Source organism: Paralichthys olivaceus, chromosome 11 (genome assembly GCF_024713975.1).
Source record: "Paralichthys olivaceus isolate ysfri-2021 chromosome 11, ASM2471397v2, whole genome shotgun sequence".
Lineage (NCBI taxonomy): Eukaryota > Metazoa > Chordata > Actinopteri > Pleuronectiformes > Paralichthyidae > Paralichthys > Paralichthys olivaceus.
The window spans coordinates 9,321,225-9,336,102 of NC_091103.1; the positions used below are offsets into that span (position 1 = coordinate 9,321,225).

At 42.7% G+C, this 14,878-nt stretch overlaps 1 protein-coding gene across 17 annotated transcripts in view; it reads left to right on the forward strand.

The window, feature by feature from the left end:
* Positions 1-14,831, forward strand: part of gramd1bb (GRAM domain containing 1Bb) — a 108,009-nt gene extending 93,178 nt beyond the window's left edge. For all 17 annotated transcript variants that reach the window (XM_069534714.1, XM_069534718.1, XM_069534716.1 and 14 more), the window contains 15 exons: positions 1,735-1,819; positions 3,209-3,312; positions 3,422-3,517; positions 3,818-3,898; positions 4,011-4,126; positions 5,135-5,297; positions 5,408-5,600; positions 5,716-5,859; positions 5,988-6,106; positions 6,633-6,775; positions 6,934-7,037; positions 7,276-7,576; positions 7,975-8,082; positions 8,306-8,426; positions 9,928-14,831. In XM_069534714.1, the coding sequence (XP_069390815.1) occupies positions 1,735-1,819; positions 3,209-3,312; positions 3,422-3,517; positions 3,818-3,898; positions 4,011-4,126; positions 5,135-5,297; positions 5,408-5,600; positions 5,716-5,859; positions 5,988-6,106; positions 6,633-6,775; positions 6,934-7,037; positions 7,276-7,576; positions 7,975-8,082; positions 8,306-8,426; positions 9,928-10,017 (1,968 nt within the window). In that variant the 3' untranslated portion in view covers positions 10,018-14,831. The remainder of the gene's footprint in view (positions 1-1,734; positions 1,820-3,208; positions 3,313-3,421; positions 3,518-3,817; positions 3,899-4,010; positions 4,127-5,134; positions 5,298-5,407; positions 5,601-5,715; positions 5,860-5,987; positions 6,107-6,632; positions 6,776-6,933; positions 7,038-7,275; positions 7,577-7,974; positions 8,083-8,305; positions 8,427-9,927) is intronic.
* The last annotated feature ends 47 nt before the right edge of the window (positions 14,832-14,878 follow it).

Consider the following 14,878-nt stretch of genomic DNA (forward strand, 5'->3'; position numbering starts at 1 on the left):
TGGCCGGGGTTACTAGAGGGCAACGGCCGTAACTCCTCTCCCTGTGTGTGTGAAAGGAAGCGAGAGAGAGCCAGAGTACGACAGAGCGAGACAAGGATCATGTGGCTCGAGTATGCCGAGTCCACGGCTCTGAACGCTGACGGGGAGCAGCACCCAGAACAGGGGGGTGGATTCTGCAGTGTCCAAACTAAACCGCTGTACTCACCAGCTCTTATTTTCCAAATTTGCTGTGACTGACAAGTCCACCAAATCGAGAGGGAATCCACTGGGGCCCCAGTTTGGAAAACTTGCTTTCAACCAGGCGCAAAAAAAAGGGATCTGGCTCAATGGATGTGGAGCTGGATGAGGACTGCACAATGTCGGACTGGGAGGCCGTGTTGGAGCTGGATGAGGCATTGGCAGGGTGGCTTCTGCAGAGTCCGGCTAGAGGGGAGTGGGGTTGTGAGTGTGGCTGGGAAGCCTCAGACCTTCAGGACCCGGAGTGGGACACTGAGGACATCCCTGCTGTAAGTTGTGAGGAGGGGAGCAGAGAAAACATTGTGGGGAAGTTAGGAAATGTTGTGGTTGGGAACAGCGAACAGGCTTTGTCTTTACTGTACGCTGCTGTAAGTAAAGTTCTGTGGAAATCTGCACCACTAAAAAAAGCAACTGGTTTTGTTATGAGTCATAGCTATTTGAATTCTCTCCGAGCTCTGTGCAGATGCCTGTTGTTTGGAGTGATCATCGGGATACTGTGTGACATGATGTGTAGTGTTAGGTGTGTTTTGGTTGTTTCTGGATATCAGCAGTAATATCCATATCCAGTCTTTATCTCCGCACGTTCCTCAAAGACGAGTAGAAGCAGTAACACGTTCTCCTAAACATTTTTTCACTATTTCAACTTCTTGTTTTACAAAGGAAATCTTTTTTTCCACCAGCCCTGAGCCAAAAGAATATGGGTTTTTTTCCCTCTCTTTTGTCTCAGTTATACATCTTGTTACTCTGATGGCAGCAATTGTTTCCTGAAGCTTTGCTGTGGAAGGAAACCATCTGGTACAGACAGTGAGAGCCCTCACTTGGCCACACAGGAGATTTTTACACATTACTCTGCAGATATTAAAGCCTGCAGAAAGAGCCAGAGAGAGAATGTGATCATATTGAATTCCCCAGTGTTGGAAAGACCATGTTAATCAAACCACTGTGTAGGGTCTTGTTTACTCTTGAGGTTTCTTCAGTTGTTCTTCCCATGGTCAGTGAACAGAAGCCTCATTGTCCGAAACACGCTGTTGTGTGATGCAAATCAGAGAATGTGACTCATTCCACTGTAAATGCTCCACGGCATGTGTTTTGAATGATCTGCAGGCTGACGTTTGGAATTGCGCTTCAAATCATCAATGACTTCAGATGTCGGTCCACGTGCCTCTGCTTGACATAAATCACCATACGTCCATTTCCAGCGCTTGTCAAAACTTCTCACAGATTGAAATGCATCAAACCTGTGGCTTGTTTTAACACATCTCACATACTCTTTAAAAACAAATAACCCGGGCTGCGGACGGAGACAACACTTGTGAGCGAGCGAGAGAGAGCATGAAGCGTGTGTGTGTGTGTGTGTGTGTGTGTGTGTGTGTGTGTGTGTGTGTGTGTGTGTGTGTGTGTGTGTGTGTGTGTGTGTGTGTGTGTGTGTGTGTGTGTGTTTGTGTGTGTGTGTGTGTGTGTGTGTGGGGATGTTTCTGACTCTGCCTCTCCCTGCAGGTGCTGAGCCCGACATACAAGCAGCGCAATGAGGACTTTAGAAAACTCTTCAAGCAGCTCCCCGACACAGAGAGACTCATTGTGGGTGAGTGGACACACTGGGGCCGTCTGAGGAGCGGCAGGGTGCAACTTCCTCGTTAATCATTAGAAAATGATTCACCGTTGTTCAACAGAGAGGAGACACACACACACAGATTGACATTCCTGGAGTAGTGACATGATTGTAAATGTGTCTAGATTTGTTAATTTACAGTGTAAAAACTAGAATGGCAGATCGATAGAGCACGTACCTCAGCCAAGGCCCAACAGTTCCCCAAGAGAACCACTTTTAAAATCACTACACTCGGATTTTGATTATTTTGATCTGCACCAAATTGCACACGCTCATAAATATTCCCCGCTGTAATGCCTGATTTTCATCATTTATCTTTTCACCCATCGCTTAGATAAACAGACAATTACTGATGTTTCTGAAACCCTGTTCAGACCTGTTATTAACATCCATCCTGAGTGATCTGATCACAAGTGGTCAGCTCTAAGTACACGTCTGAACAATCCCAAATGCGTTCCCCGAAGCATCTAGAGATCTTATCACAGTCAGTAGTGGTCTGGGACACATGTGGTCACATTCTTTCATAAATGTATCCTGCTCCACATGTGACAAACTACTCAGCTCATCCTCTGACCCGCTACATTTTCACACTGGATCAAATGTATTTTTACTCTTCTCAGCATCCATACATTGATTTGTCTGTGGCAACGATATCAACACTGACCAACCACAGAATGATTTCTATTCAAATCTTTTTCACAGTAGATCTACAATTCATTTGTTCAGCCCCTACTGACTCCGCTCTTCTGTCTTACTTGTGCCAACACACAGACATAAGCACAAAAACATTGTCATCAGACACATCTGTTGACTCTAAATTTTAATGGAAATCAGTTGAGTAGTTTTTGCATAATCCTGCTAACAACAAACAGACAAAAAGTTCATGGCGGAGGGAACAAATCCCCAGTTTGCAGACACGCTCCTTTGATGATAAACTGTTAACGCGGCCTCACCTACACACTGCTCTCTGCCATGAACACTCAATGTCCCAAATTTAGTTAATTAGTTGTTGCATGACTTTCCCAACCCTCAGATGAATGCTGTCTTTGTCTGAAAAAAGAACTCTGTGGTAAATCTGAGTCTAACCATAGTATGGTTTGGTAATGGAGAATTCACAGCCTATCAACAACACATACACACACAAGTGTTGGAATGCACTGCAGTGAGGTTTGTGTGCCACAGTGAAGCGAGCGCCATCAGCTGAATTGTTAATGTTAATGTCAGGGAGATTGTTTGATTGAATATTAGCAGACTGTTATGTCTGGTGTATGGATGGATGTGCCACTAATGAATAACCTATGTATGTTAATGATGTTTTTGCTCAGTGATGTAATTTGAACATTTGCATATTATTCGTCTCAGACTACTCCTGTGCTCTTCAACGGGACATCCTCCTGCAGGGACGACTCTACCTCTCGGAGAACTGGATTTGTTTTTATAGCAACATCTTCCGCTGGGAAACACTGGTATGTTCGCAAACACTCTGCATTCCTTTGTTTTTCATTTTGGCAGCACTGGGTCACATTATTTGTGTGTCTATACAATTATATGCATGTGCTTTGTGATTGTGTGTAGCTGACAGTGCGGTTAAAGGACATCTGCTCAATGACGAAAGAGAAGACCGCCCGCCTCATTCCCAACGCCATCCAGGTCTGCACAGACACTGAGAAGGTAAAAGACACAGAATTGCGTTTTCAGTCATAAATTTGGTCGTGAAATTTTCTAGAGTTACCCTTTCACATATGAAGAACGTAGCAGGAGACTTATAAATTCCACAGAAATCATGGAAGAATTCATGAGATTGAATGGGAGGTAAAAGTTTGCATCTGAGTAACTGTGACTAAGATTGAAGACACAAGAGGGCTTGAGGTACAGGGTTAGCTACAAAGGCTAGTTGCTAACAGGAAGAACTGTTGTTTTTTGTTTGTTCTATGGTGAAGTTCATTTAGACATGATTGTCTGTCTTCACAGCACTTTTTCACCTCGTTCGGAGCCAGGGACAGGACGTACATGATGATGTTCAGACTGTGGCAGAACGCACTACTTGACAAGGTAAGCAAGTCTGATCTGCATCACATGAAGTAGCTTGATGGGACTGAGTTTACTGCAGTGTGTTCCCCTCAGTCCTCTGTCTGATTGTCTGATATGCGTCTGCCTGTTGCAGCCCCTGTGTCCCAAAGAACTGTGGCACTTTGTACATCAGTGCTATGGCAACGAGCTCGGCCTCACCAGCGATGATGAGGACTACGTTCCCCCTGATGACGACTTCAACACCATGGGGTGGGTCTGGTTATGCTGCAGCATCGGTTACCATGGCAACCACGTTAAACCATTTTCCAGTTTCCTAATTAGTCATATTACAAAATAATTGGAGAGCCTGGTAAGACCTGTAACAAGCATACTGACATGATTGGTTCATACAAGTATACACATCTATTTATATAAACAATTACACACAAAAAAAAAACTTCTTAACTCTGTTAATTTACACTTTACGTTTGAGAAGTCAAATTTGCTTCACAGACTATATAGATGCTTCAAAGCTGATGGTGGCTTTGATAATGAGAGTGTATGCACACACATAGTAGGAAAGTAAGATGGTATTATATTCTTCTGTTGTTTCCGACATATATCAGCTTGTTTCAAGAATCGAAAACAGCTCAATTTATAATAAGTTTGTGCTGCTTTCATGTGTGCACCAATCTCAGAGCCCATCAGCGTCTGACAAGTTAGCCTCTGGGGGCAATATTTAGGGGCTTCCGGTGTAGGCAGCAGTTATCCAGGCCAAGACTCTGTCCTCTGTTCGTTGTGCACTGTTACAGTCCGACCAGTTTCTTTTATCACGAGTCAAACGTTTCTCCCCACAAAAGCCAATCGTCAATTCGCTCAATGTGTTCCGTCTCTTTTTCTCTTGTCAACCTGCAGGCAACCAAAGCCTGCTCAAATGTGATTGGTCAAATTTGAAACAAACCAGGAGGCGTCCGTCCACAAAATCTTGACCCTTGCCTACAGATTTTACATTTCCACAGGCACAATCTGTTTATAGAGATCATGTGCACACAGATTCAGATGCACCCAGACTAGCCATATTTTTTCAACCAACACTATGGCTAGTCTGATGTTAATAACATATACTAAGCTGATCCATTAATATAAAAACAGGTCAAATAGCACCATAAGAGATATTTTAAGCAGTACTTCAGCAAAGTTTTGCAAGGGCCTCATCCAGATTGAGCGATAAGTAGACAAGTAAAGTTCTTGCCTGTTGCTGTTTTCTGGTGCCTCCAGGTTCAGTGAAGAGATTCCCAATGAAGAGAATGAGATCAACAATGACAGCTTGTCTAAGAGCAGCACCGAGGCCAAACCTGAAGGAAGCCCTCCCCCCATTCCTAAGAAGGTCATCCCTAACAGCACCATCCCCAGCCCAGGCAACCATGACATGCCCATCACAGTAAGCTACACACACATTTACACTGCAGAGGTCAGATGCATTTTGCTTCACAGAATTTATTATGGAAACATTTTTAATATGATAAGTGTCCGTTTCCCTCTTTCGCCCAGTTCGAACTTCCTGCAGAGGAATATGCAGACTGCTTACCAGACGGTGATCTGCTGGCTTTGCCCCTGGTGGTGGAAGAGAAGAACAACGATACCAGCAGGCCTGGTGGTCCTGTACCCTCCCCCTCACTCGACTTCAACGACAACGAAGACATCCCCACCGAGCTCAGCGACTCCTCAGAAACACACGATGAGGGTAAAATGTATAATTCTAATCCAGCAGGCAGTCTGATTTTTTTATTGACTTCACTGCCAGAAGTCATCACTGTTTCTTATCTGTCATCTTGTCCATCTCTCTCTCTGACGTGTAGGTGAGGTCCAGGCGTTCCATGAGGATCTGAATGGCAGGCAGCACATCAATGAGATCTACAAGTTCAGTGTGGACAAGCTCTATGACATCCTCTTCACCGAGTCACAGTTCATGAGTGACTTCATGGAACAGCGGCGATTTTCAGGTTTGTGTTTGTGATGCTTCTGCAGGTGACCTCTGAAATCTGTCCACTCTGGAGATGACACAGTCATAAACATGTGGTCTACTGCAATTAATTCCTTCATGTCCCTGTCTTGTCATCTTCTCGTTTAGATGTGGTCTACCACCCATGGAAGAAGGAGGAGGCTGGAAACCAGACCAGAGAGATCATGTACACCATCTCTCTGTCCAATCCCCTGGCCCCAAAAACAGCCACAGTCACTGAGACACAGGTACAGTCAGCTCCACTTTTTAGCTGTTTTGAAGTCATGAAATGAAAATGCAAAGTTTGCCTGAACGCAGCAGGAGATTATGTGGAGTAGATGGGTAGAGCATGCAGGTGGCAGGACATGACATAAAACACACTGCTTACAATCACATGTTTTTTTACTGCACACCAGCATCAACTCCATTATCAAAACTCTTGAATCTTGTTCTCTTTCCAAGTTCACATCTTCTTTAGCGCCTCTTTTTCTTATCTTCAGATATTTGTATTCTCCCAATTTCACCTCCGCCATCAGAATTTTTCTGGAAATCGGCTGAATCTGACATTTAACTAGGGGGCTGGCAGGAAAGCTTACAGAAAATATCCAGAGCAGCTGACTCTGACATTTGCATTCCCAGATACAGGAAAATGTCTGGACTTCAGTGCATGTCTGAAAGCTGCTTATAGAAATTAGAATTATCACTATTATTGTTTATGTATTTAAAAGCTTGATGTGATTTAAAGACGCAACATAAATCCCTGTCATTTGTCAGACTCTGTACAAAGCCAGTCAGGAGAGCGAGTGTTACATCATCGATGCTGAGGTCATCACGCATGACGTGCCCTACCACGATTACTTCTACACTCTGAACCGCTACATGCTCACCAGGGTGGCCAAGAATAAGTGTCGGTTACGGTGAGTGAGACGTGGTCAGATATGTACAGCACACGCATGGACAATGAGATGTAGCAAAACATCCATTTATTTTTTTGCTATTTCTGAAATCTTCTAATAATTTAATCAATCCAGTTTTTGTATCTATATCAAGGAATGCAATTTTGTCTCTCTGTCAGGATATCAACGGAGCTGCGCTACAGAAAACAGCCGTGGGGGTTGGTGAAAGGCTTCATAGAGAAAAACTTCTGGAGTGGGCTTGAAGAAAACTTCCGCCGTCTTGGTAAATTGTTGTTAGTATTTCTGTTCTGACAGTTATTCTCATTTTCTGATTCCTAAATGTAATTTAATAAAAGGGAGGGTTGGTAAATTGTTTCTGAAACACTTTTTCTTTAATTTGTTTAAACCCTGAAAAGGTCATTTGATTCGGACTGAATGAAATGATTAGTTGGCGTACCTGTCTGTCAACAAACCAGCCTGCATGTGAAGAGAATTTAAAATAACTGTGTTCCCTCTCTCAGAGTTGGAACTGTCCAAGCTGGAGGAGATCGTGACCGAGACCCACCAGCTGTCTCCGAAGATTAAGGTTGTGAAGAACTCCACGGTGAGGCGGAAGAAGAGGCAGCTACCTCACATGCGTAGCCAGCACCTGGACGAGGCGCTCAGCCCCGTTACCACGCCGACGGACGACGAAGTGATCCAGAGGATCAAACAAGTGGCAGGATCCACACAGACCAGACACCAGAGTCCAGAGCACCATCACCTGCCCGGAGGCCTCGCGCTGTACAGTGTTTCCAAACTGCTGCTCATCATCAGCTTCGTGTATGTGCCAGAAACACACACACACACACAGAAGCCTGCATACACTTTTGACACATGCTGACATGACACACAGGGATTCAGACATGCTCGTGTCAAATTGGAATTTCTCTAAGTCCCTTGTTGCATGATTTCATCCATTGTTCCAGTCTACTCTGTGTTGTCTGATTGACGACTGAAAATTAAAGTCTTCATTGTTCTCTTTCCTCTCCTTTCATCGCCATCCATAGGATCTGTTTAAGGTACATGTGTTATCTGATTAGCCAGCATAGCAAGATGCATCTGTTGACTAAGTGTTCCCATTACAATTTAAATGTACTTCCCATTTACATACCGGTCATTGAGGACATTATGATTTAAAACGATGCAAAGGGATTGACTCGTTGGCTGTGTTTCCTCAGCTTGGTGCTGCTGGTGTTCCTCAACATGATGCTCTTCTACAAGCTGTGGATGCTGGAGTACTCAGCACAGTCCTTAACAACCTGGCAAGGTCTACGGCTTCATGAAAGGTACACACACAGTTACAGACACACACACACACATGCACACTGCCACTGTTAAATACACACTAAACTGTATCCATATGGCAGTTGACATGTCACAGGAAAACAGACCTTCTAAATTTACCCCAAATAGCTCTGGTCTCACTGAAACAATTTACCAAACTGCCTGTTGTCATGCTTCAGTGGGTGCACCCCAATGTTTCTAAGTGTGTGCGTGTGTGTTCCTCAGTAAACTGCCTCAGACGCAGATGGAGTGGGCCCAGCTCCTGGAGGCGCAGCAGCGTTACCATGACACGGAGCTGCAGAAGTGGAGAGAGATTATCAAGTCGTCAGTGGTGCTGCTAGACCAGGTACCGAGACACAAAGACCCCGTTCAGACCTGGTACTATCGTCTGTCCTGAGTGATGCGATCACAAGTGGACAGCTCTTATTGCACATGTCAACACACGCTGGACACATTGAGGAGTCATGTGAGATCGGATCACTCAGACCGTTCTTGTGGGAATGAATGTGTGAATGCAAATGTGACTTGGGCCACACTGAAGGACCGCCTACAAAACTGACATCCTCTGACCCACTTCAGTTTCATACACAACAGAAAAATCCCTTTTCACCGCTCAGTGTTTGTCATACATTGATTTATTCATGTTTATGTGGGTTTGTAAATGAATGGTACTGTCTCGCTCAACAAAAAGTCTCACTCTCAAACGTGCAGCAGCTCGTTTGTCCCTCCTCTGCTTGTTACGTCTTTCTCTCTCTCTCTCTCGTTTTCTCTTTTGTAGGAGCTCTTCATCCTCATACTCTGGTTCAAACAAGTAGGGCCAGCCATTAAAGTCAGATGTTTAGACATTATCCACATAAGATAAAGATTTAGCCAATTTTCTTTCAGTGAAATCCAAACTCCTCTCTCCCACTCTCTCACTCTTTCTAACTTTCCTCTTCATGCACAAGACTTTTCATTGAGTGAGACATGTGATGTTGCCAGAATCCTAGGAAAAACACACAATAACTATTTCGGCCTCCGAATGCATCAATCGCGTCTGACGCTCGAGTTGAAATATTTGAACTCATGTTGTGTCAGCCAATCAGTGCTGAGAATGAAACTCATCAGACTCAGTCCTCACACTGACCCGAGCAAGGGGTGATCAAACCGGACACCGGCTGGCCTCAGGTAGCGTTGGAAAAGAATCCAGACACAGCTCCTGAAGCAGCCGGTGAAAGTCCCCTGCTCCTCTGGTTGGGTTTGCGGACCCACACTCAATGGCGCTGGCTTCTCTGCACCGCAGCAGTTGTAGTTACTTCAGCAAGTACTTCTCCTCTTCTGCCGGCTTCCCTCAGTGTTTCCACTACATGTACAACGCAACAACTGTCGTTGCTTCAGCCAGTTGTCCTTCTCTCTTCTGGAGAACAGGCGAATACTCCCCGGTTATGTTTATTCATGCTTAACGAGCGTTACGCACAATTAACACACAAATTACCCTGCTGCGCGAATAGTGCGTTTAGATGTGAACACACCATAAGATTACTTTGTGGCAGAGGAGATCTACTGAATTCTTTCCAAAAGTACCATTCATTTACACAGTGGCATTTATAAATAGGTTGTCAAGTACCAGAATTCCCCTTTAAGGAGAGCTGTTAAAAAACTGTCCAACATGGAATCTAAAAAACAATGACCACCACTTCCAGGCGGAAGCCCAATGGCAGCTCTGCATCACCTGGGGAACATCATGTATTTCATTATCTTAAAGGAAGTGGAAGATGAGTTTCTTGTTCCATGCATTATTGTTGGTCAGTGTAAATTGACTGTCTTCAATAAACACATTGTTGTTTCTTCTTGTTTCTCCTCTTTAGATGAAAGACTCTTTATTGAACCTCCAGAGAGGCATTGGTTTAAGTGACTACAGTGCCGAGGCTGAGGAGAAGAGAAGTCGTTACCACTAACACACCACCATAAGGCCATGAGGGCGTGCTGTGCAATATAGGACCTGTTTTGTTTGTGAACCAGTATGCAGGCAGCAGCGAGTCGGAGCGAGGAGCGGGACCAACGGTGAGCTGGTCCAACAGAGACAACGAGAGGAACAGAGGGTAACCAGCAAACAGACGGGTAAAACCCCCTGAGGAGGAAGTCATTGACAGAAAGTGCCCCTATCACACACAGGAACTGAGGTGTCCCCAACATCACTGAGGCATTGTGGGAGGGTGTGAGTCTTGCACCTTCTCTAAACTCATGGGATAACCGTTTTCTTTTACTCTCTTTATGTCCAAGTGCACCCTACTGTAAGCCATGTCGACCAGGAGAGTGGCAGAGAGGATGAAGGAAAACTACTGCATGCATTTAGACAACCTAGCTCTCCTCAGTCAGTGTTGATGTGGTCCAGTTCCAGTCTATGTGTGTCAAAAAAGAAGAACAGAAGAAGATGAGAGATCAAGTCAAAGGAGAGGGGGGTCCTTTCGAGTCTTAATGGCTTTCTACACTCTCTCGACTGTTCCAAACCAATCGTCCCCAAGAGGGCCTCGCTGCAGCGTCCCTTTAATAAACCTCCAGCCAATCAGAGTGCAGTATTGCCCCACAACTGAAGAGAAAAGGAAATATTGTAGCTGGAGGCTCGTTGTCTGCTCAGGGCTGGTTCCCTGTCAGAGCGCTGTGGTGAAGTATTTAAAGGTAAAATCTAGAGCTTGAGACCTAAACCAGTATTTTTACCTTCATACACAGTTCACACCATCAGTTGCCCCTGCCTCAGTGTTCGATACCATACACTATATTATTTCTCATCTTTCTAATAAAGTCGAATGTATTATGTAGCCTGAACAAAGGGCCGGAGTTATTCTTCTTTGAAAAAGGGATGCTGCAGCCAGACCAGTAGGGAGACCTGTGTTCTTACTTGTTTTATTACTAAACTGTGACTATATCTCTTGAAAAATGTTTCAGTTAGAAAGAATTCTATGAATATATTTGAAATATATAAGAATATTTCATTATTTAATATATATATTTCAGAATATATAAACATTACCTATATTTATTGTTAATTTATGTACATAAAGAAATTATCAGATCTCTAGAACAGTTAAAGAATTTCTAACAAAAAGTGTTTTCTTCTAAAAATGCATGCCAGATATGTCTGTGACATGTCCAGTGTGCAAGAATGATTCTGCATTTGCGCGATTATATTCGCGCATGTGTGTGTGTGTGTGTGAATGTGTGTATGTGTGTGTGAGTGAGTGAGTGTGTGCTGTAAAGTTTGACATTTTTACCATACAACACTTGTATGTTTCTTAATTTGTTTTCTTTTCTGGCTCCTGCAGCCAGACTGCCTTTTTTTAATGCTAATGCATTTGTATGCTGCCTTGCATTAGCCCCACCAGGGTACAGTTTACAACTGAAGAGTTTTGTTCCAAAATGACGTATCCAGCATTAGAAAAAAAGAAAATATACATATATATTTACATCTACGTGTCCAAAGTGATTGATGTCACTTTTTGACGCATGCTAATTAGCTTAAATCCATGTTTGACAAAAGAAAGAAAGAACCAAGAAGACAGACTAGATCCACTTAATATTGAATATTGAATGAACTTGAACTTGATGATTTTTCTCTTGTAAATGGATATATAACATTTTGGAGATGAACCCTTCATCTTCCCTCTGTGAGCAACTCTTGATCCATGTCACCACTTCGTGGCTTGACAACTCTTTGCTAAAAAAAAAAAACATTTGACAATTTGAGAAATACATTTGTTTGCTTCTGCTTATATAGCAAGTTGGTTTCCAGTGTTTGCTAGCTTAATGTTTCTTCCATCGCTAAAATTTCCGATAAGAATGCTGACATCTTGCACATTTGGAGCCAGAATCTGTGCAGTAACATTCGACAGATGGTGCTGCGGTTTAAGGTCACCTTGTTTTTATAGCATCAAATTGCTAATTAAAACCAAACTTACCAGAAAAATGAACAATATATTATATACAGGTGTGACAGAAACTGTATTTGAGAAAAATGTGTTCTACGTTTTAGTTTGGCCCATGTCCCATTCACTAACATGGAGGAGGCCAGCTTTATGACCAATACCACAGCCAGCCACCAGGTGGATATGATATGTGTGCTATCAAAACTCTCAGCAAGAAAGCAAACAAGTATATTTTTCAAAATGTTAAAGTATTCTTTTTAAAACACCTTATTCAACCCAAATTATACTCTCCCTTCCCCATTTCAAGTGTCTGTCTTGGATGCAATGAAAGCATGAGAATTAAACGCATTTGAACTGAACCAAAAGAGAGAAGTAGAAATGTACCTTCACGAATATTCACGTTGTTTTGAATAAAGTATTTATCATGTATGTCATGTATTATATACAGGATGAGGTGTGGTAAAGAGCATCTTTTAAAGAGTTTGTCAACAGAGACCCCCTTACATAGCTGACAGACTTCAGCGATGATAAGCTCTTCCAAATTGAGAAAAACTTCCTTGTGTAAAGTAAAAAAGAGAAAGTGAAGCACTTTAAGGCCTTTTCAGGTAGAGAATTAAAACAGAAGTGTCAGTGGTTTAGTTTGGAGGTGAATGCAGGACTTGGGAAATACTTTTATTGGTGTGTTTCAAGAGATGTAACAACCACACTGGTGATTTTTTAACTTCCAATCTCATTAGAAATAGCTGGATTTTGATCCCGCTGGTTGTTACTGCTCAAAATTTACATTTGCCTAAATAGAAGATTATTGAGGTGATTAGATGTGAATCTTCCCAAACACATCCCAAACAAAGCAACTCCAAAATGAAGTCTGACATACTTTCATGTCTATTTCAGGGCCAGGGAAGAATGAGTGACTTGTATAAGGGAATATATATCTTTACTGTGTGCCTGCGCGGCGTGTTACCAAACCACTCAGTGAAAACAGCAGACAAGCTTCAGGATGGAACCCCTGCTGTTTTTGTGTGTGTTACATTCGCAGAAGGCAGAGTAATGATAACACATGAAAACCTTAAGAACTGAATGTGAGCGGTTGGAAAAGTTTTCTGTTTTATAGAAATCACTTTCACAATCCTGACGACACTGAACGATTAGAGTGAAGTTCTGCTTCATGTATCTGATGGTACAGAGATGTGTATATGAAAATGTGATTGAAATGCTTTAAAGTTTGTTTGTTTTTTAAAGTATGAGGAAGTTTTTTTCCAGCTGCTTGAATCACAATGTTGGGTTTTTTTGTCTAAAAAATTCAAACATTCTCAACAGTAGGAGGAGAAATTGTAAATGTTTAAGTTGGATTTGTTACCCAGCTTCTGTTTGATACCTTTGATCTTAGTCTTGGAGCAACTGTGTTGTTTTGACAAGGCTGAGTGAAAGGGTTCGTAGTGACAGACACATTTTAACACTGAACTGCTGTAAACGCACATCCTCCTCAGTCCAAATTAAATATGCACTCCAATAAACTCACAGCAGACCTGAATCTGATTTCATCAATACTGCAAGTATGCAACTGAAGCTTTTTTTTTTTGGTTATATTCATTGTCCCCTTAAAAACCTCCATGATTGTCCTTGTTACCGTTGACTGTGTATAAAGATGGATGACACTGGGGGTAACTGGGGAAACTGGGGGTAGTTGAATACATAGCAAACTGGTTCCCTTTGTTTCTACTTTGTATGCTAGTAAGCTAAATGTGTATATACACATGGGCAATGCATTCCTGTTCCTCCCACTGTCCAGAAATGAAGCCAAAATATCCCAGACATGAACGCCACCATCTTGTGCATTTGGAGCTAGACTCTTGCGAATTGTGAGTCTGTCTCAACTGTCAATTATAACGTTTCACCTTGTTTTTATAGCATCAAATAACAAATCTAAACAAACTGTAGTGGAATAATGAACACTTGAACAAATATCAGTGCGATAACAACTACCCATAATTACAGAAACCATTTTTATTTGACGAGTACTTGACTTTCTAGTTTGGTCCATGCCCCATCCACTAACATGGAGGAGTCTGGGTTTATGACCTCTACTGCAGCCAGCCACCAGGGGGCGATGGAGACATTTTGGCTTCACTTTTGGGGAACAGTCATGTTGTCCGTCTTTATTTACAGTTTGTTTGTTACCAGCAAATTTGAATTTCCCACTTTATTTTCTATGTGCACGGCAATCTGTGTGTTGATGACTGTATGATCACTGTACAGCTGTGGGACAGAGGTGAGCCAAGAGTTCTGGATGCCCCTGTTTTATCACTGACGACTAATGAATTCTGTGCTTCATTACTGTTGTAACTGACAGTAGCCTCGCCATCACAGAGTCGGCGAGACAGTAGCGCCCCCTGCACAACAACAATACTAACTAACAGCCTCGGCCATCACACAATAGGAAAACACATCCATCCTCCTGAAAACGACCACTGATCAAAGTCAAATGCTCCTCTTCAAGTGTGGCTTGATAAAAATATGTACTGGTGTAGTTCTGTTCAATAAGAATTCTACTGTATGTTCTTTTTTTTTAGAAAATGTTTTGATCTCTAGAGAGACTTTTAGTGAACTTTATACATGAGATGAATATACTGTACGTATATGTTATGTATATCTGCAGTGTACACACACACACAGACAAACACACTCGCACACAAACACACTGACATAAGAATCAAGCCTGCGCTGCGCGTAGGTTCTGACCTGCCGATGACTTTGCCTCATAGAGAATGAAGATAAAAGTGGCTTTCTGGTTCATGTGAAGTAGAGACTGGAAGTATGAATAAAAAATATTGAACAAATCCTCTTAATGTTTTTAGAGTGATCTGAAGTTTATTCCAAAAAACGCTGCTTTTGC